The sequence below is a fragment of the Drosophila miranda genome, chromosome 2 (assembly GCF_003369915.1).
Source record: "Drosophila miranda strain MSH22 chromosome 2, D.miranda_PacBio2.1, whole genome shotgun sequence".
NCBI lineage: Eukaryota > Metazoa > Arthropoda > Insecta > Diptera > Drosophilidae > Drosophila > Drosophila miranda.
Genome location: NC_046675.1, coordinates 26,983,717 through 27,005,229, shown reverse-complemented (window position 1 = coordinate 27,005,229; position 21,513 = coordinate 26,983,717). Strand labels below are relative to the sequence as shown.

The 21,513-nt window shown below is 46.9% G+C and overlaps 4 protein-coding genes across 13 annotated transcripts; 2 read left to right on the top strand and 2 right to left on the bottom strand.

The window, feature by feature from the left end:
• The first annotated feature begins 985 nt into the window (after positions 1 to 985).
• On the top strand, positions 986 to 11,042 carry LOC108155960 (AF4/FMR2 family member 4). Of its 8 annotated transcripts, none has more exons than XM_017287128.2 (10): positions 986 to 1,169; positions 4,803 to 5,009; positions 7,041 to 7,471; positions 7,545 to 7,765; positions 7,829 to 8,058; positions 8,337 to 8,540; positions 8,629 to 8,713; positions 8,773 to 8,854; positions 8,931 to 9,553; positions 9,782 to 11,042. In XM_017287128.2, exons 2-10 carry the CDS (start codon positions 4,835 to 4,837, stop codon positions 9,927 to 9,929), a joined length of 2,199 nt encoding a protein of 732 aa, XP_017142617.1. In that variant the 5' UTR covers positions 986 to 1,169; positions 4,803 to 4,834; the 3' UTR covers positions 9,930 to 11,042. The 8 variants fall into 8 exon arrangements, with proteins under 8 accessions (XP_017142617.1, XP_017142614.1, XP_017142615.1 ...); XM_017287125.2 differs by having other exon boundaries at positions 986 to 1,394; XM_017287126.2 differs by having other exon boundaries at positions 986 to 1,398.
• On the bottom strand, positions 10,629 to 16,032 carry LOC108155959 (zinc finger matrin-type protein CG9776). 3 transcript variants are annotated; one of them, XM_017287123.2, is made up of 7 exons: positions 15,179 to 16,032; positions 14,854 to 15,027; positions 14,073 to 14,263; positions 13,282 to 13,989; positions 13,030 to 13,181; positions 11,025 to 12,961; positions 10,629 to 10,830 (listed from the first exon to the last, which is right to left on the bottom strand). In XM_017287123.2, the coding sequence occupies exons 1-7, from the start codon at positions 15,939 to 15,941 to the stop codon at positions 10,820 to 10,822; spliced, it is 3,936 nt and encodes a 1,311-aa protein (XP_017142612.1). In that variant the 5' UTR covers positions 15,942 to 16,032; the 3' UTR covers positions 10,629 to 10,819. The 3 variants fall into 3 exon arrangements, with proteins under 3 accessions (XP_017142612.1, XP_017142613.1, XP_033245782.1); XM_017287124.2 differs by lacking the exons at positions 14,854 to 15,027; positions 15,179 to 16,032 and adding an exon at positions 14,365 to 14,658; XM_033389891.1 differs by lacking the exons at positions 14,073 to 14,263; positions 14,854 to 15,027; positions 15,179 to 16,032 and having other exon boundaries at positions 13,282 to 13,575; positions 13,647 to 13,739.
• A 2,331-nt stretch (positions 16,033 to 18,363) lies between these two features.
• Positions 18,364 to 18,985, top strand: LOC108156143. The gene has a single exon (XM_017287457.2). The coding sequence runs from the start codon at positions 18,590 to 18,592 to the stop codon at positions 18,881 to 18,883; it is 294 nt and encodes a 97-aa protein (XP_017142946.1). The 5' UTR covers positions 18,364 to 18,589; the 3' UTR covers positions 18,884 to 18,985.
• On the bottom strand, positions 18,923 to 21,355 carry LOC108156140 (S-phase kinase-associated protein 2). The gene is made up of 5 exons (XM_017287455.2): positions 21,059 to 21,355; positions 19,974 to 20,838; positions 19,510 to 19,909; positions 19,279 to 19,438; positions 18,923 to 19,222 (listed from the first exon to the last, which is right to left on the bottom strand). Exons 1-5 carry the CDS (start codon positions 21,115 to 21,117, stop codon positions 19,036 to 19,038), a joined length of 1,671 nt encoding a protein of 556 aa, XP_017142944.1. The 5' UTR covers positions 21,118 to 21,355; the 3' UTR covers positions 18,923 to 19,035.
• Between the last annotated feature and the right edge of the window lie 158 nt (positions 21,356 to 21,513).

Sequence of the window (21,513 nt, the reverse complement as noted above, 5' to 3'; positions counted from 1 at the left end):
ATTTTCGGTATTTTTTTGGTAAAAATTGAACCGATATTTACTGTATATCGTTATATAATGGTATATTTTGTCGATTTTATCAATTTGTTAAATTTAATTTGTAACGTTATATAGAAATCCAATAAAAGCAATTATTTAAAATAAACCAATCAAGTAGAAAATTGATTTATCAATTATATAAAATTATCTGGGCAAAACTGAGAGATCTATATAGCTGGGAATATTCGACCGAAGATATAAAACGAGTATTTATTGATGAATAACCGGTTGACAACAAAAATTACCGGCAACACTAGTTCTCATACCCTACGGAAAACGGTGTTATAGAATTGAGAAATTGATTGTCATCCCAGGCTCCGTAGGTATCTGGATCAAAATAAATAATATAAGAATATAATAAAGAATATCAATTTGAGAAAAGGTCTTAATAAATTACGTTTTATCTTCATATAAAATTAACGATATAGGGTGTACACAGGCCTTTTCACGCATCATGTCTCTAAATGCCAGCAACATTGCGACTGTTTTTTTGTTGAACTATTTTGTTTAAGCCCTGTTTTAGTTAAATTGCAATAAAAGCAAGGAACAAAAACTAGCCAGTTAAGTATAAAATTGATTAATCAATAGCCTAAAGTTACGTGGGCAAAACTTAAGGTTTTAGTTAGACAGAATTATTCAACGGAATCTCTAAATGAACGACAATCCTCTTTCGTTTTTTTTTTGTTTTGACCTATTTCGCTAGAACCTTTATTTACGCAAAATCCAATAGAAGCCAGTATTTGAAATAAGCCAGTTAAGTAGAAAATTGATTCATTAATCGGTTTAAATTATGTAGGCTTGGCTAAATGTTCTATATAGCTATTAATATTGGACGGAATATCAAAATTAAGGAATATGTATAATAGAACTTGAGCTCTTCGGTATATTTATGGTATATTTTTAACTTAAGACGGTATGTTTCTGTATATTTCTGAGGGTCGGTCACACTGGTCGCGGTGAAAACAACAACACAAATTTGTTTGCAACTTAGCTCCGTTATTTTGCGCGAGTTATCATAATTATCGGTTATTATTCAAAACCGTTGTGTCTGCCCGCCAGCTGTTGTCTCACTGAGACTTATAATTTACAAATCAATCACTTTGCGCTGAACGAAAATTCAATACAAAATCGTATGTGTGACGCAAAAGAATTTAAAATTTCCAATGCCATTGAGCCCGTCCCGTGCCTGTGCTTGTGCTTGTGTGGTGTGTTTGTGTGCAAAAATTGAAATGCCATTGAGCAGGCACCAGCATTTTTAAGCAGCTAATTAGAATTTATCCCTCGGAATAGCTCTCTTTTGGAGGCTTTCTAGGCTACTTCAGTGCACCTGCTTCTGCTCCAGCCGATTGCAACGCGTAGGTAACTTTGATAAATACCCATAGAAATACATATGTTTATTTGTGCTGATTTGCTGAAACCTTGAGCAATGCGTTGGGCTGTGCCGCTCCACTATAAGAAAACCATTTCGAATTCAAAGTCATGCAGGCGCAACAACACGAGCCACACGCCCCCGCCAGCTAGTCCCCCAACAGCTACTCAGCTGGCCAGCGGCGCTAGTAGCAGCCGCCCCGGAGTCGATGGCAATGTGGACGACGTCATCTCACACACATCATTTATTTTCATTTTCGTTATGTGCTGTGGAAAAGGAGACGCGAGGGGGATTGGAAACTCGATAGTTGTCATTCCCAGCCCATATGACATTGTCAGTGAGCAAGTGCCCGCTTTGGTGCTGGTCTCTGCGACTACTTTCGGATAGCCATCAGTCCGCTGTCTGCTGTCTACTGCCTGCTGTTTGGTTTCTTAATGGCAGCTGCAATGACACTTCCACTGCAACGCGATTGCCCCATCTCAACTCCTTGGCGGAGGCATATGGCTTGGTCATCGCGTCGTCTCCTTTCATTCATTATTATTTCTTCGATCTTTCGAATGCTTTGCGCTTGGGTCAACAAACCAAGCGATTCGCTCCCGCTCTGCGAGTGTGTGTGTGTGTGTGTGTGCAGTCAGTCATTGATGGCGTCCCGTCCGGTGATTTGGTGGTGGGGTCGCCATCTCCATGGCCATGTCCATGGTCGCGTCGCCCCTGACTTCAGTTCATTTTGCTTTGTTTTTATCATTGTCATTAAAATGTGTGGTATGAATGCTCATACTACACACGATCCCATCTATCAGGGGAGAAATGCTTGTACTACTATTGGTCCAAAAACCGGTTCGTATTGCTTTATTTTGGGTGAACGTGAACCCCGATAGCCTCCGTCTCCCACTCCCCTCTAGTTCTCTCTCTCTCTCTCTATCTCTCTTGGGAATTCCGATGGCTTAAGCTCCATTCCACTTCTTTATGTTTAAGCGGTTTTCCCTTTTTTTTCCCACCAGCCATAGATATTCATCTTCATCTGCTTCTCTACTGCGGCATGCGCTTTTTTCTTGGCATCGTGTCAAGAGCCAAGAACTTGAGCCAAAAAGCACACGAATGTTTCGGCGTCTTTTATTTTTTGCCGGAGCTGAATCTCACCTTGCCGCGCAGATATTCAGGGACAGCCAAAGCCAATGTAATGAAACATTACGCTTTAGACTTGATGTTGATGCCATCGGTGTCGTTGTCGTTGTCGTTGGGCATTCTGTTGGGCTGGGAGCAGAGTCATGGACGGCGGCGAAAGTAAGGTTTATCTTTGGCGGTAACTCAATTGTATCTGCGAGGGCAGAGATAAGGCTGAAAGTAGTTTATACCGATACTGCAATTCGATGGGAATTATCTAAGCCCTAATCAGCTTTTATTATAGTTATGCGTGTATTTTTAAATAGGTTTTTAGACTGTTTTGGCAGAAAACACCATTCCTATGGCGGAATTCCGATCATTTTACTTATTTGACGGAACAGCGGCACTCGTGCTTATCACGCAAATGATATCAAACATTTTTGCGCTATCGGAAATTAAATTAAGCGCCGCTGTCGCTGCGATTGTTGTTACTTTTGCCCTGCCTTTCCTCCGGAGGCTGTTCGGCATTTCCCTTCGCTTCGAATTCGCGGGCGGGACCCAAGAAAATGCAAAAACTTAATTCACTTTCGTCTCGACGGAGAATCGCAGCAACAATGGGCTGCTTGTTTAGCTGTGGGCGCTCGTTTGTGTTTGTGTCTGTGTTTGTGTGGATACATTTGAATGGAAATGGGAATAGGGATGTGCATGTGAATGTTCATGTGTATGGGGCTGTGTATCTTTGAGATACTTGGTGTACTTAATGACCAAACGTGCCGTGTCTGACTCTTCCTCTCTTTTCTAGTGACTCTGTATCTCGTTTGCTAGCTTAATGCCCTTCTTTTAGCAAGCATTCTCATTTTTACCATACGTTTGTAACGCCCGTCCACCGATCCTGGATGTGGCCGCCCATTACTGTCGTGATTATTATGTAGTTTTTAGAACAACTGAACCGCCGGACAGTGGTTTACTTTTATTTAAACAGAAATACATAGTAAAGTATGAAAGGGTATTGAAACGTCGTCGTGTCCCGTCGCTTGTTTTTTCTCTTGTTTTAATTTGTTTTAGCCACACACTCGCTTGGCATTGGAACCCACACAAAGGCCGCCTCTCTGTATCTACGTATCCGTGTAGGGTATCTTCAAGCATGCACTATCTTTGTGTTTGTATCTGCATCTTTGTATCTAACGAGCGTGGAAAAAGCAAAGCGTCGCTTGACTTTCGTCGTGCACTATTGTTGCCTCAAATCATTTTGGGCTAAACTGGTTTTGACCATTGCAATCAGACCGAACGGAGTACGATCTGCATGCATACATGTACATAAGTACATACTCGTGCGTGTAGGGGCGTGGGTGCATGGGGCTGGCATTGGGGATCTACCAGCACTTTGTAGCTGCATAATTGCCACAGGCACCTGCCCCGCCGTCTCAAGAGTGGCAGCGCTCTGTTAATTTTCCGGCCAGAATTTCCATTTCCATGTGCTCCTCGTCTAACGGCCCGGCAATTACGCTGTCATAAACGGGAGCCAGCTTTCAAAGAAAATCCACATTCAACTTCAACGTTTCTACGCCTCTGTTGGGTGGGGGGCATGCAAATGCTTGTAACTTTCCCAAAAGAACCTGACGACGGAGACCCACACAGAGAAGCCAGAATGGGTTCTTCCATTCATTCAGCTTATTCAGAGGCTCAGTCGATGATCGGAACGGTTCAGAGGTGCTGGAAGAGGTCGCAGGAAATGGATACCTTCCGACGATCCTTGGCTATTGCATGTACATACATACTATACCATGTATCCCTTCCCTTCTTATCGTCTGCCATTCTGTGCGGCACCTGGTTACCGACCCTTTGGGGGTGCATACAATACGTGTCATACGTCTGACTACTGACTACTGCCTGAGGGATGCGGTATGGGTGCTCTTCCATGTCATATCTTTGTTTACTTTTCGTCAACAAAGTGGAGGAGGGGCCGTGCCAACAGCAACAACAACAACGCCAGCAACTTCTGCAACCACCACTCTAAGCTCTCGGAGTCGCTCAAGTCGCTGCAAATGCAAAAAGAAAAGGGACAGGTGTTTTCCGGCCCCGTACAGTGTACACGTTGCACACTGTTGTGCCTTTGTTGTCGCTCCGACCACCCGTCCCTCGATCTCCTGCTGTCCGTTCCCCTGGCTTCCCAAAGTGCATCTTTTCTTGACGGCTTTTCCAGTGCTGTTTTCATGGTCGAACGCCGAGTCGTACGAAACGTAAAACGATATTGAATAATAAGTTCTTCTTTGTCTTCTACCCGTTTTAGGAGCTGCGCTGCAATCGCTTTCAGCGGCAAAAATGACAACCACAACCCAGACGGAGATCAACACGAACGGGGGCGGAGGAGTGGACTCTAGCAGAGCCGGTGCCACAGAGACGGCTGCAACCAGCTCCAGCGTCACTCCCGCGCCCAGCGGCACCAGCGTTCTCCACAAGAATGCCCCGGGCGTTGGAACGCCCAGCAGCAGCAGAGGTGAGGCTGAGACACCCCGAGAAGGGCGTAAGAACAGGAGCTAAAAAGAGCTAAATGCCTTGTTAATTTGTTGAACAAGACTGCAGCACCTCGGCACGCGATGTGACGACAAGCCACACTGTTCTTAATGGACAGGTGCCCTATCCTCCTCTCTATAAGGCGTCATGCACGCCAAACAGCCATCCAACCGATTTGTAAGTGAGCCCGTGGGCGGAGTAGGAGTCCGCTTCTATGGGGAATGTTGTCGGGGAATACGTGTTGGATTCTGTTCGCGTGGAGCCGTCTAAGTACTAAATCTTTTTGTGACAAACTCCTATCAATAGTCACAATCGGATCAGCTCGGTTAAGCTATAGCTAACAGATATAGTTAATAGAGTGGTTTTGTTTCTTGCTTTGCAACACGGAAGTTCTTGCCTGAAATTGAAGGTACTTCAAGTATCTGTAAGATCACACCCCTTTGCCCCTAAACTGAGCTAAACACCACAAGTATGTCAGAGATTAACTTCTCAGTGCAAACCCCAGTAAAATGGCAACTGAAGCCTCCATCCGCAAAGACTTGCGATTAGGAGGCTGTGTGCGGATCCACCTGGTGATGCGGCACAAACGACATTCCGTGTCTGTCTGTGCGGGCGGCAGGTTCACGGTCAGTGATTGATTTAATTTCGGGGCTTGGTCTGGTGTGATACAACCGCCGTACACGCGATCCGATCTGATCTCTGTGATCTGTTCTGATCTGCTGTGGCATTGAAATGGGGTAAGTGACGTGAATGCGATTTCAATTTGGAACAATGGCTAAACGATTAGCCCGCAAATGAGGCTATTGGAGAATGTTACGCAAGCATGGACGCCATTGGAAGTCCGACCTTGAGATAGAGCCCCTAATGTAAATATTTTCTGAAGGAATGCACTGCCGTTTACCGAAGGAATGCGGCATGTCGTCACAGGAAAGGCCAGAAAGTATTCCTTCAAACCTCGAAGCTCTCTTCGATGTTTGAGTTTCTGAAAGATGTCGTTCGTAAAACATTCTTTTATTGGAGCTAACATGGGATGTCTGTAATTTGTTGAAGCTGAAACAGCCCCGACATTAGCGAGCAGAAGCAACCACTGTTTAGGACCCGAACGCGAGTGTCCGCATCCGCTTGATAATTCGATTCCAGGCTATTTTTAGCACCCCCAAGGCTACCCTTCTGCTGAAGAGCGACGCCGAAGCCTAGACACTCCCACTCGCAGAAGAGCGAGATCCCGCGGCAACCGGCTCCCCCTGATCTGGGCTAAATATAAACGGACAGCCCAGGGCCCCAGGGAGGGACTCTGATACGTTGATACGTCGATCGGCTCGCGCATGTCGCTGGAATGTGCTGCAAACCGAGACAGCGCCCAGTCGATGACTCCCACAAGGGGAGCTTCGTCAATTGAGTAGGGACTGGGCCGAATGCCTGTGGATTGTGGGCTGCAATTTCAGGCGCTCCAAGATCGGTGCATTGTTCTGCCAGACGTATCGACGTATCGACGTACCGGTTCGCTATTGAAAACTTGGGTCGGGTGACAGGGTGGCAGCCGTTTTGCCAAGAGAAAACGCTCGCGATCCGATCGAATTTCCAAAGCCAAATATTTACCTAGTCGAGACCCAGGCCAAATCCGACATCCAAACAGTGCGAGCGGACGGCGAGCGAAACCCGTTTTCATACTGGAGCGAGCTCCCGCGACATTTTTGTGGGCTGAAATAACTTGGCGAGCCCGAGTCGAGTCGATTCGAAGCAGCGTCGTTTGGCACCGGGCCCGCTCCGGGGCTGGGGCTGGAGCTGGGGCTGAGCTTAGTTGAATAGTCAGTTGCAGCCGAGCTCTTACTGTGAGTCATTTACGTTTTTGCAATGTCTGGCTGCAGCGGCTCACAGAGGGAAACGGGAAACAGTAAGGCAAACAGTCCTCCTTTTCTTTGAATTAGTATCTCTCATCGGCAGTTGGACTTTAGTAAATGCATACAAAACACTTCTGGCCAGTTCTAACTCTCGTGTTGTGTCTTTTTTGTAGTGTTGGACGTCACCAAGCGCAAGAAGCTCAAGTCTCGGAGCAGCGTAGGAGCAGCGTCCACTCAGACCACAGCAGCGGCAGCACCCTCGCACATGAATCGCAGCACCAGTGCCAGTGCCAGCAAAAGTAATGGAACAGGCCAAAACTATTCCAAGGATCATCTAGATGCCTGGCTGGAGAATTGCCTGCGAGATGCTACCAATGCCCAGCTGTCGTCATCCTCCGAATTCTTGGACTTTACTCCGCCCACAGCAACGGCTAATAAGCAAATCTTTGTGACTCAGGCGGCAGTTCAGCAACAACAACAACAACAACAGCCACAGCAGCAACATCAGCAGCAGCAGCAACAGCAACAGCAGTTCCTTATGCGCTCCCATTCACAGCCGTATAGCATGGGCACTGGCACGCCCTTCAGCTTGGGGATTCAGCGCGTGAGTTGAAGCCATTAGGGCGGAACTAGATTTCGTGAGCCATTTGCAGTAATGTTTCCCCCCGCTCGCACAGCACTCGCAGGCCCTAAGCCATCGATATCCGATGCTCTTTCCGCCCCAAAGCTACCCCAATGGCTATGGCCTGGGCATGGGCTATTGCGGGGATGGGGGGCAAGAGTTTGCCAGCCTGCCGCCACTGGTCAATATGATGGGAGGGACGGGTGGCGCCACCTCGGAACATGAGCAGAATTCCACGGATGTCTTGAACGGAAGCAATCCAAACTTTAGCAGAGGGTAAGCACACAGAAGACAGCTTTGAAGCTTTAGGTATCCTTCTTAATACTCGAATCATTACAGGTTCCGATTCAGCGATCCCTGCCTGCTGAATCCCTCAGACAATGACTCCAAGCTAAGTGGCCAGAACACGCCCGACTGCCGCAATGGCAATGGCAATGGCAACACCAACACCAACGACAGCGGCTGCGACCTGGTGCAGCAGAACAAGTTCTTTGCGGCGCTGATGGAGCAAATTAATCTGCTGCACGACACCAATTCCAAGATATGTCGCAATTTGCATGAAACAAAAGGTTCGTTCCAGCCAGTGCCTGGTCGAGAGATCCAGCCATGGACCCTATCGGAGCCCTGGGAACCTTACGTTATTCACAATATTTCCTGTACGATCCGATCCGATCCGATCTCTTCTTGGCTTTTGTTTCACAAACCTTATGTTTTGTTGTTGTTGTTGTATTTATCTACTTGTGTATAACGTATCGCTATTCCCCATTGATTTGTATTTGTTGCTACTTTCTTTCACCTTTTACCTTTTGCCATCTTTCTATGTATTCTTTTGCACACGTAATCACAGTCGATATCGAAGCTTTAAAGCACGCTCCTAACGGCCAGGCCTGGGCGGGGGCTGGCCCTGTCCCCGGCCCTGGCGCTGGCGCTGGGGGCATGCGCCACCGTAGAGATAGCTTGAGCGGATTAAGCACACAGAGTCAGCCACTGGTGTTTGGCGGTGGATTCGGTGGGACGCACAGTCCGGCGCCCACTTTTCATTCAGGTACAGGTACAAGTACAAGCTAGGCGGCACCTCCACCTCTCTGCTCGGACCCACAAAGCACTCGATGATTAATTGCTCAATTTCTGACTTCTAGGCGCCTATACGCCTGGCATGATGACCGACGTTGTGCGCGAGGTCAAGGAGGCCGCGCGAGTCCGCGAAGATGCCATGCTGAGTCGGTATGTACACCGTACTTTGGAGATTTTATAGAGACTAATGGGATCTTCCTTCTACTTAGAGTCAAATCAATGGTCGAGGAGCGTCAGTGGTCCTTGAACGAGGGCAATGTTCGTATACTGCGCGACATTGATGACTTGAAGGTGAGTGCAAATCGCCATCCGATTATCTCTTGCTCAAGATCCTCCTATTTCTTATGCCCCGGAACACGGAACACAGTCGCACGTGATGCAGTTGCGTCTGGAGCGAAAGGAGACACAAAAACGCTTGTCGCATCTGGAGGCAGAAAATAAGTATCTGCGACAGGCGCTGGCCAGCTGCTACAATCAGCGGCAAGCCCATCACGACATCATCTACGAAAACGATCGGGCTCGTGGATCGCGTAAGCCATTCCCCAATGGCGGTGGTGTTGGAGCAGCAGGAGCGGGGCCACGACGTGCCCAGTCGTTCAATCTACATTACGGAATAATGCACCAGACCCCGACACAAACTACGCACGCGCTGGACGAGGATGACGAGTTGGACGAAGAACAGCGGCAGGAGCAGACCGAAGAGGACAGCGAGGCTGTATCTGTGACCACTCCCAAGCGCCTTTCATGCTCCAGCAGCGAGTCCCGCAGTAATGGGCTGCCCGCACCCACTATCCAGCCCTCGCAGCCGCCAGATCTGGCCAAGCAAACCGCGCAGAGCCCGCCCACGTTTGCACTGATTGCAGAGCATGTAGATCCGGATCCCGTACTTCCTCCGCCCCTGTTGCCGCGCAAAAAGGAGCATGCCCAGCTCAAGCGCGAACTTAGCGAAGCTGCCGCCGCACGTAAGGAGGCCAATCAACGTATCATAGCGTGGGTGTAGTCTATGCTCTATTCTAATACTATGTTCTCTCACTAACCAAGCACAATTTTATTTCACATGCATGCAAAGTTCTCAAAGGCACTATCATTCACCATCCATCATTTAAACCAAGTTAAATACGGTGACTAATCATAGACACTTACCATTTTTTGCATTTCTTTTCTTCTCTTTCCACGCTCTGTTGTGGCCATCCATCTACTACTATAACAATGCTGTAGACTTGAAAAATTGGTTAGAGACCTAAGTGTCCAGGTCCAGGGCAACCAATCGAATTGGAATCCGACCATGTCTGGCGCACCACCGTCAACCTCAATGGCAGCGGCAGCGAAATTCAGCGTGGCCGACGGACCGATTACGGACTTATAGTTTTAGCTAAGAGCCCCCGACTCGAATGCGAGGGCCCAACGGCAGCGGGCCGTGCGCGTCACCCACTTATAGCAGCCGGATCGACGGGGCCACCAATACCAGAAACTGCACACCTTTCGATTCAAAATTATTTATAAATCATTAACCTTTGCATAAGCCCCACTTCATACCTAAAAATACTATATGTCGAGGATACTTTTAACATGCCAAAACTACATGCATATACTCGTACGGTTATACACTTCATCCATATCATAGGCCAAAACGAAGCCCTCACCCCGCATTGTTGACTCGTTTCTATCTACCAGGGGCTCGCACAAAGCTAAAGCTACGTAATTTGTCCATCGACACATAACCCACAAAAATTGTTACTAAACCACTCTATTAGAGAGCTCTTTTAGGCATAAACCTAGGCTGACTTACCGAGAAACCATGTACCTATTACAAAGAACAAAAATCAAAAGCTAGAATATGTGTAATATGTATATGCAGTGGCTATACGAGTACGAGCATAATGTTATTCGCGGATCGGATGTCTATCCCAGTGGATAGCCGTAAGGAAGTAGTCCCTAAGATTTTGTACTAGCTGAACCCATTTATATATTTTTTAAGTGCCATTTAATAAAACGCAAAAAATACACTTTTGGTAATTCGATCATGTACTCCGCCGAAAATTATTCCGCGGAAACCATTGCGTTCTCTAGTTTCCATCATACATATATTACATACATATATGCGCATTTATTTAAATACTCATACATAGATTCGGTATCACCTTAAAAATAAAAACTGATCGATTTTTTTTTGGGCCATCCCGAGGCGTCCATCGCCGCATCTGCGCGTGTGCACGTACAACGCCGGCTGCCGTTTCGCGGAACAAGTCAAACACCTTACAACGCATCTAAGAATAAGTATACAGATAGATTGATAGATTAAATGTAGAATATATTGAAAAGAACAGAAAGGGGACGAATGCGTGGAAAAGTAAAAGTGTCGTAAATGTGATTGTCGTTTTATTTGATGCAATGATTTAGTGTTGGGTGTGTTTGTGTTTATTTTTTGCGATTGGGCTAGCTGGAGTGCCGCTCTACATACATTGTGCTGCCATGTCGCTGCTGTCGATGCCCAACATGGCCAGCTCTTCCAGCTCCGCCTGGCGTCTCATCTTCTCACTCTCTGTCGGTGATGCCGGTGGCTGTGGTATGTCCGAAAGGTCCACGGGGTCACTGATAACCTGGCTCTTTGTCTCAACAGCGACAACGGGCCCAGGGGCTTTGGGTGAGCTGGGCATGGGTATGTCTTCTGCATCAAAAAGTTTTAGGCTCTCGGACTCGGATTTGCCATTGAGCAGCTGCTGGGACTCTTCATCCTCAGTGGACATTTCCATGGGTGAATTGACTGCGTTGGAGGCATCTGCCTCTCCGATGGTCACCAGGTGAATGCCCTGCTTAGCTAAGTCCTGTAGATTGTCCTCGTTTAGTGCTGGCTCATCCTCGACGATAGTCGTGATGGTTTGTGGCTCGCTTTGCGTCTGGCTGTTGTCGTCCGTAGCATCACCCGCCGATCCCTCGGTGGGGAAAATAATGTCGAGTGCCTCGGCGAGATCCTTCGGCAGTTCCCCGTCCCGAAGCTGTTCCTCTCCATCCAATGACTGCGGCACCAAATCCGTTTCGGCCTCATCGATTCCGGGAGGCAATACATCCTCGTCATCGTCGCCGTTAGCTTCTTGCTCGGCGTCGTGCAAATCGTGCAGTTCCCCATCAGATCCTCCTCCCGGGGGCGGTGGAGGAGGGCAGTTAGTCATCAGGCTGGCAAACTGAACAGGATCCGGCATCAGTTCATCGTAGTCGACCATAATCCCGGCATCCGGATGAAAGGGTGGCGCATTGCCAAAGGCATCCTCCATCATGGCCATTTGTATTTGAGCGGCTGTCGGCGCAATGTGTCGGACAGCCACCGGCGCCGTGGGTCCTCCCATGGGCGGCGGAGGTGGAGGCGCCTCGAAGGAGCCGTTGGTGTAGGCAAGAGCATCATAGCTAGATGCTGCTGTGGGCTGCTTTTTGAATACTGGCATCTTGCCGATAAAGGGAAGCTTCTTGCCTCCAATTGTGGCAGTGCTGCTGCTCTTCGGCAGCTTTGGCTTTGCTTCTGAATCTTTCTTTTCGCGTTTGATCTCGCTCTGCTTACGCTCAGGCTGAGCTCGCGGCCGGAACTCGGAATGCTTGATCACTGGTCGCTCCACGCGTTCTTCGGAGCGGCTGCGGCTGCGACGACGTCGCACGTCGCGCGAGCGACTTCTTCGGCTGGACCTCAAAGGAGACCGCGAGAAGCGCATGCGACCGCGGCTGCGTGACCGACGCCTATCACGGTCACGCTCACGGTCGCGCTCACGATCGCGGTCACGCCCACGATCCCTATCGCGGTCGCGATCTCGCCGATCCCGATCGATGCGCCCGCGACTTGTGCTACGAGAACGGCTACGCCTCCTAGGGCTGCGGGAACGACGGCTCCCTCCGCGCATTGATTTATTCTCTGCTGCGGGCGCTGCAGACAAAGCGGAGGTTTTATTTTCCTCTGACTCGCGGTGGCCCTTGCTCTTCAATTTTCCCTTGAGCTGCTCCAGCAGCTTCTTCTCACTCTCGCTGATTACTGGCTGCACAGTGTTCCACTGCTGCAGCATGGCGTCGTCCCGTTTATTCTGCTCCTCAGAATTTTCCTCGCCTGTCCATTTGCCGCGGACTGGCGCATTCAGGGAATCCTTGATGATGGGAGGAGGGGGAGGCACTATGGCTTGAAAGGGACCATCCGGCCTAGTGACCAAGGGAGTCTCCTGCTTGCGCATGGTCACTCGTATAGAGGAGGCGTTGATTGGTTTATCTACTGGAACAGTCACTGTATCCTCGGCATGGACTTTCTTGGGTGGCTGCGGGTTCTCTTCCTCCGACGAAGAGCTTTCCGAGGATGACGAGGTACTGTTCGCATTTCGCTTGCTCTTCTTTCCATGCTTCCGCTTTTTCTTTTTCTTTTCGCCACTGAACGGAAGTGGATTATAAGGAATTATTTTGAATATTCGGTAATTATTCAGCTCAAAAGTACTCACCTCTTCTTCTTGCGCTTCTTGGAAGCCTTGTCGTCGTCCTTCTTCACCTTTTTGCTCTTCGCGGCATCGTCCTCTTTCTGTTGTTGTTGAACAGCCCGTTCGCGATTGGCGATCCACTCAATTTCATAGTTCGGCGTTTGATTAATGAAGATCTTAATGGAGGTGGATGATAAACATTGCATATTACTGTAGGCATTGTACTCCGCATACCGAGAGTTTCCTACACAGCATGCATCGCAACTAAAAGCTCACCTCGTATTTGTTGGAATGGAGTCTGGACTTGAGATGCGCTGAGGCACAGTGCAGGTCCCCAATCCAAACGCTGCACAGCTTGCAGAACCAGGCGTTGGCCGGGACGAGGAATTGCATGCCTCTTACGGGCACACGCTTGATGGGCGCATTTTCAAACGTGGGATAGGGGTCGTGGTCAATGCCCACATGCCAGGGCGTCTCTATGGTCTCGCGATTCATGTGCTCCTCGGCATGCAAATGCTTCAGATAGTCGCGTGCCGTTTTCGGGAACACTCCACAGCTGTCGCACCAATGCTGTTCGGGATCGAAAAACACAAAATTGTAGTTTTGTGCTGGAGCTGGGGCTGGTTTCGTTGTAGCTTCACCATGTCGCTGCTTCGACTTCATTGATTTCATTGCTCGGTGCTTCAGTAGATTTGTAGGAGTACCGTCGCCGGGCTCGTCGCCGTCGCCGTCTTCCTCGTCCTCACCCTCGGAGGACGATTCGGATGAGCTGCTAGCCGATGAACTAGAGTCGGAGCTATCAGCGGTACTTTCGCTTGTGGTGTGAGATCTACTAGCCACCGGTTCTGGCGGTGGCTTCACATTCTGTTTGGCGCGAATGCTCGCGGGTTGCTCATCGTCGTGCTCGTGTTCCTCGTCCCCAATGATGCCATTCAGCATGTCGATTACATTTTCAATGGTGTCAAGTTTCTTCTTTATCTGCACCTGCAACGCCAGTGAAAATGAGTGTGAGATGTGGGGTGCGAGAACGGACTTTGTTAGGAGTGTCCTTCATGTTATGTACTAACCTGCAGGCGATCATTTTCCTCAATGAAGGCCTTTGTAGTTGGCGAGGGTGGTGCGCCGTCACCGTCCACCAAGTCCTCACGCTGATCCGTCAGCACCTTCATTTCCTTTTTGAGCAGGGTCACCTTCTTCACGTAGTTGGTGCGCTGCTTCTTGAGTTCATCCTTTTGATTTTCTGCTTCCTGGGCCACAGCTGCCATTCGGAGATTCGAGTTATATGGATGGGGGATGAAAAGAGAGATGCAAATTAGTACGCATTTTCGCCAGAGAAAAGCAAGTTCAAATTTCATTTACAAAATGCATTCTCGAGTGCATTTCAGCGGCTAGTTACACGCGGATGCGGTCTCCGGATCGCATCGGATCAGATCGGATCGGATCGGGTCTGACCGTGTAGTGTGGCTTGATCGGCCCGTCCTCGTTGGGGTTGGAGTGCATGTTGGGGTGACGACGAGGAGCGTCCATTCAAGAAGTGCGATTTTTCGACTACACAAAAACGGCAAAAAATGCGTTCTTTTCGAAAGGGAATGTTATTTTTCAAGCCCTCGCCCAGGTGTGTCAGCATTAGCTCTGGCTGCGCGTTTAAAGCTAGATTCGGATTATCTTTACAGCAATTTTGTTGCTTTTTTTTTTTTTTTTTTGTTTGCGAGCCAATTGCGCGCATTTACGTTACAGATACAAGTTTTTGTTAGGGGCGTAATCATGACAACAATAATAAAACATAATGTGAGAGGTTTGCATGTGAATTTTCGTAGTTACCAGAATTGAATTCATTTCCACACTTACCATCCTGTGGCGGCAAACCTGCGCCCTCGAGCGCTGGCGCTTTCTTGTCCTCCTCCTCTAGTTGGTTCGACGGCGGTGCTTCCTGCATGGGCTGCTGTTGTGGGAGAAGTGTCTCTGATGCAGACGGCGGCACGCCAGCCAGGGTCTGTGGCATCCAGACCTGCTGACCGTATTCTGCAATATGAGAAAGGAACAAATCGTCACAATTTAACATTTGCAGGACTAGAAAAATTATACCCTTTTCCCCTATATACTCGTACACAGTGTATACATATGTATGTATCTTTGACGGTAAAACGTGTTTTCAAAAAGCAAGTGACTTTACCATTTACGACCCAGGCGCCTGTGGTCAGTGGTCCATAGCCAGCATTGAAGTTGGTCTGTGCTGTTGGCGGCACTGGCATGCCATATCCGGGCGGCGGTCCTTGGGGCGGAAACACATTGGGCGCCATCCCGTACTGATGACCGTACACATCGGGTGGAGCTCCATACGGCCCGGGAGCATACATTTGCGGGGGCATAACGCCATAGGCAGGAGCCATTTGAGTCGGTGGTCCACCCTGAGTCTGTGGTGGGGGTAGCGGGGGAGATGCTGGTTTTTTCTTGGGCGACCAGCGGCTTGAAGGACTGATTCCACGACCACCGCGACGGGGAGAAGTATTGCTACGGGAGCGTGACCGTCCATAGCGGTCGCGTCTGCCGCGCCGAGGAGGTGATCGCCGACGGCCGGGAGATCGTCGACGATCGCGATCGAAACGTCGGCGTGCAGGATACCTGCCATAGTCCGGAGAGTCGTAGCGGCCCCGGCGAGGACTTGGTGAGCGCGATATTGAGCGTCTACGACGTGAGGCACCTGGCGATGCAGCATTTCTGGAATCTGAGCGCCGACGAGATGTCGAGCGGCGGCGCGATATTGAACGACGACGTGAGCTTGATTTGCTGTTTTTCCCTGACGCGGCATTTGCCTCCTCGCCTTTTCCATTTCCACTTTTTTCGTCGACGCCGGGTGGACCCAGGGGCAAATCACACGCATTGCCCAACCGCTTGTCCGTGGGTTGCTTCAGTACCATTCCTTCGTCCATCTTCATGCGGTGAAACTATTCCCACTAGCCTAAAATTTGTCAATTTTTTCGATTAAAATTACGTGTGGACAGGCGCACCACAAAAAGCAAAAAGAGTGACCGTACTTTGAAAAAGAGAAAATACTTCAAGGTAGTGATGTAAAAACACATCGAGCATCGATGTTTTTTTGCCGATGTTTACCGATGTTTTCCGGTGTTTTTGCTGGTACCGATGTTGAGCGATGCATCGATGTTTTGCAAAACATCGATCGTTTAATTTCAAATCATTGCGTATTTGTCTTCTGTAAGCAGCAACACAGCAATGCCAAATAAAGTAAACATATTTGACTTAAAATGAATCAAATTTACTATAGATGGTATACATTTGTTTAAATATGAAACTGCGAACGCCGTTAACATCATTCGAAGGCAACCCGTTGTGTGTTTGGGAAGGTATGAAGAGTACTGTTCAGTCTCAGACATATACCTTATTAATATTACAGAATATACAGTACAATCTCATACACAAATACTCATAAATACAATTGTCCATGTCACTTCATGTCAATGAATATGACGACACGAAAATTACATTAGAAACTAAGAATAGACAATTGCACTTTTAAACTCGAACCCACCAAAAAGGATGAAGCAATAAACTATTTACTTTATTGCTGCCAAGTACCTAAGTAAATGCACTGAAATGTAACCCCCGCACAGAGTAAGTGCACCCTATCTAAAAATACACTCACATGGAGCCTGTGCGTTCCTTCCCATACAATAAGAGTACCACTGCTAGCTATATAAGGAGATCCATTTGTTCAATAAAACTCAGTATCAGAAACAGTACCACAACTGCCTGTCATCAGAGTCTGTCGCCGTGTCTTCAGATCCTGATTTCGCGGTCATACATCGATGCATCGAAGAATAAATCCGATGTATCAATCCAACATCGATGTTTGATTTTGACAACATCGATGGACATCGACATCGATGTTTTCATTCAAATTTACATCACTAACTTCAAGGGCTAGAAATGAAATATCATCCAATCGCGCCTCAACCTGATATCGACGAGTACAAAACTTCCTGTTCCTGTGTACACTAGGGTTACGTCCGTTTCGTTTTGCCAAAAGAGCAGTTTTTAAAATAAACTCGATAAAAATGTGTTAGTTTTGGTGGTTTTTGACCAATAAGCGCAGTTAGTTTATTTCATGTGCCGCAAATTATAATTTCCAGAGCTCTAGAGCATATAAGTATAATACCTATTACTGCACGATCATAAGGATTTTACTGCGGTGGTGTAACTAGTAACAGTGTAGTAACAAAAAATTCCCACTTAAAGCAAAATAAAACGATTTCTTAAATATGTATATTTTTTGTATACAACGAGATTAGAGTTGCGAAGTATTCGCAGTGGTTGCTATGACCTTCGACCATGTTATTATAATATAATACATATAGTAAAATGTAAAAAATAGGTTATATTATATGAGTTTTAAATTAGAATTAGATTAATTTCTTTCTTTTCTGTGAGTTGTGACGATGTGACGATTTAAGTAAATTTTCTATAGTTACTCTTCTCACATTCATTGCCATTAAACTTTAAAATATGATTATTATTATAAATTAAACTTGTTTGATTTCACTCAATTTTACTTAATTTTTATGGAACTCAATAAATGAAAATGATGTTTAAGTAACAGATATCAATTAAATCTCATGTAAATATCAATAACATTTTAATTTAAAATACTAATTCGTATAACAGACAGAAGGATGGCCATATAGAGCCAGAAATAAACTTTTAACAGTCACAGGAGTCTGGATACAAAATTTGGTTGCTCTAGCTCTTATAATCTCCGAGGACTAGGCGTCAAACAAGACGGACGGACAGACATGGCTATACCGAATAATATACGCCTACACTCTTTTTGAGTATCAGATAGCTGTTTTAATGTGTATTTTGGTGTAATTTCCAGACACTGGAACGGTTTGGAGTCATTTTCGAGGTGCTTGGAGTATTAAAACACAGGGAGATGGCAGAAATGGCAGATTGGCGAGCTGGATTTGTTTGATGACGACGATGAGGACTTGGTTACTGGGGCCGAAACCAATCAAATCAACACCCCCATCCCGATTCCGCTTCTGAATAACCACTCATTAAGTGCCAAAGACGATATGCTAATGTATAAAAATGTAGTGGGAAACGCTTCCATGCAGCTGATACACATATGTAAGTACATGCTACAATCTTATCTTAAATGGGACAATGTTTCAGATTCGATTACGATAATTTAAGATCCGAACAAAATATTTACTTTCTATTAGATTAGTCAAATCAATATAAACATTATTGTGAACTTCTCGTTACATTGATAACTATTCTTAATTATATGTATTCAATATTTCCAAATCGCAAAGAACTTCAACTGCATGACATGACTCATTCCTACAACCATGGACTTACAATATTTCATGGTCTTCATGTTTGAGCTTGCAGGGAAAATATCAATTATCAGTTCTGTGCTACATAGGTCTGATTGTTTGCTGTTGTGCCAATTTCTGAAAGCATTTTCTGGTAGTAGGGGCTCCACTTCACTAGGCATATGGCTGCACCAAGGTAACTATAAAAGGAATCTCAGATCCCACATCCGCCATCAGTTTATCTCAAAATGAAGCTTCAACTCACCGTCTGCTCCCTGCTAGTGATTGCCTGCTGTGTTGTCGATGCCTACAATGATGATGGTCAGCCTGGCTGCAAGACTCAAACGGAACTAGACATTGCATTTTTCCGGAACAGCTGGGATCCTACGTCCTACTGGATGTGTGATGAACTTAACGTACCAGCCACCCAAATGAAGTGCCCCGAAGAAACGGGCTTTGTAGAAAGCCTCAAGAACTGTGTCAGCTGGGACGAATGGGAATGGGAAAGTCCTGTTGCTCCACTCAGCGAAGTGGACGAGTGACCACTCCGCGAATATACACATTTTGAAACAGAAATCACGTGTTTTAAAATTATTTTCATTGAATTGAGAATTAAACAAATGCGCTAGGCGATAGCAAATGTAGGCGATCTGCTTAAAAATTAATTAGTGTTGGGAAGAGGTTTCATGGGGGTTTAGTCCCTCGTGCGCAGCCCCCAAATCGAGGTACGACGCGAGCCTACCGTCGGCCGCGAGACTGAACTATGAATGAACTTGTTGATCCCCATTTTGGGCATCTGCTGTTCAAGTGCCTCCATTGCGCCGTCCGACAGCATTCCAAAAATGTCCAGATACGTGAGAGACGACATATCCTTCAGTTCACTGAAAGAGGAACAGAGATAACAAACTGTTTATGGGGGTGGACGAAATGCACTTACATAAAACTAGCCGCAGGAATAAGGTAACAACGAGAAACTGACAAATATTCCAGCATTTGGAACTGCATAATTTCCTTAATTGCCGCTGGCGTCAGGCTGTTGCAGTCCGACAAATCGAGCTCTAGAAGCTGGGGGCAACGGCTCTGCAACGATTTCACATCTGAGAGCGTAAAGAAAACTTATGAGATACAAATATGGTACAAGAAATTGAGGGGATTAGGTGCGGCTTACGGGAGTCAAACAGTACGCGTCGGCAGCCAGCCACATTGAGGCGAATGACATTGGGAGAGATGTGTGTGACCAAGGCAGTCACAGCATCAGCACTCAAATCTGTCCATGAAATGTTTAAGCTGCTTAGATTTGTGAGGGATTCCATCATCAGTCGCACACTCCTGGCCGTTAAACCGCTGGCCATAGTTAGATTCAGTGCCTCCAGGGATTTGTTCTTTGCAATCTCAGCGCAAATTTCATCACTAAGCTCTGCATTTTCCAGGCTTAGTTTTTTTAGCTGTCGGCATTGGGACATAAGGGAGCGCAAAGACACTCGGCTAATGGAAGTCATGCTTAGGTCCAGATATTGCAAACGGGATTTAAAGTCGGAGGCCAATGGAGTAAAAGCGGGCTCTTGTATCTAAATATATATGTATGAAAACGAGATATCAAAGGGATAGTACATAGTATAGTCTACTACTCACATAAGCCTGGGCCAGACGCAGCACAGAGACACCTCGGCGCACAATCTGTTCGAGGGCAGCTGGACGAAGCGTGCGAAAACCGAGATCCAGTCGTGTCCAAAGAGTTTCATCCCGGGAACATCGGTTAAAACGTCGACTCACGGTCGCCATCCGCAAGAGTGCTTTTTTTGGCAGCCACTTAAAAATATCCAGTAAAATTTCATCTGACAACTTGTCGAAGTAGTTTATCCCACTACTGATGTGAGCACTCATTGAGGGCGTTCGATACACGAAGAAGCTTTCTTTTCCCTGTTGGCTGTTGATTAAATGGGGCGTAGGCGTTGGGGTAGCTTTCTTGGGCTGACGGAGGGCCTGCCTGCTGGTGGAGGGCTGCATATTAAGCGGAGCAGCACTATCGCACTGATTGTTGCACGAAACTGCCACTAGTGGATTTCGCGTCCGTTTGCTGGGGGAATTCGAGTTGCTGCTACAGTCAGAGCCCAGAGCCGAGCGCTTAGCTTGGGCCAGAGCATGAAGCTTTTGCTGCATATCGTCGACAAGGATCGTGTTGTTTCCGCTGCTGTCCAGCGTTGTGTCGCCTGTGGAGCTAATACTCAGGCGTTGGGGTTGCTGATGCGACATACGAGCCACACTGACATGCGGAGTAGTCTCGTTAGAATTGTCATCGCTCGTACTCACGACCAGTGCAATGGCCGACATGGCTGATGAGCTGCTCTCCTCGGAGTCCAACATTCCAACACCCATCTCTTCTAGTGCCTCGTAGGTTAGTGCCGATGGCGAAGAAGTGTTTTCGTAGCAAGTTGTTTTTGTGACGGAAAGGAGAGCGCCCGCACCTACAGCGAGGTTCTTATTTGTTGAGCGTTTTCTGCAAATTAAAGACGGAAGTACTGCAATAATAAATGCATGACAAGAAAGTGCCTCAATCAGCACTGAGGTCAAGTACCCGACAATTTAATTAGTCAACAATATATATTTTTGACCTCTTTTCGTACAAGTGCCTGTGCCTGTGACGTCACTGTATGCAATTTCAATTGAAGAGGCCCTCTGACATCTCCGGCCGTTGGCTATTTTGTCAAAATAGTTACCTGGTGACGGGGCACAGATTTTCCATATTTTCGTGTCCCCTGTGTTTACGGCTACTCATATTTAGATGAAATTTCACTTTGTTTTTTCCGCAGAGCAGACAAAATTTTCGCGCTATTTTCTCAGAGTTGCCATTGCTGTGAAAATATCAGCAGCAACAATTTGGAAATTACTAATCGCGCAATAAGTTAATATTGCAATATCAAATTTAAATTTGATTAAATTCAATTTATTTAATCTAGCTATAGCTGTCCAGACGAAAGTTATGAAAAATATTTTCCCTATACGTCGTATATCGTATACAAGTGAATCGATCTGGCAGCTCCAGCACAATGGCAGAGTAAGCAGAGTCAGTGATGCCATTTTGGCCTACTACAAGCTGTAGGCATTTTTTAAGTGATTCACAATTATCGAAGGGATGTTTTTAAAGTTGACAATGCTCCTAATTTAGCGGTTA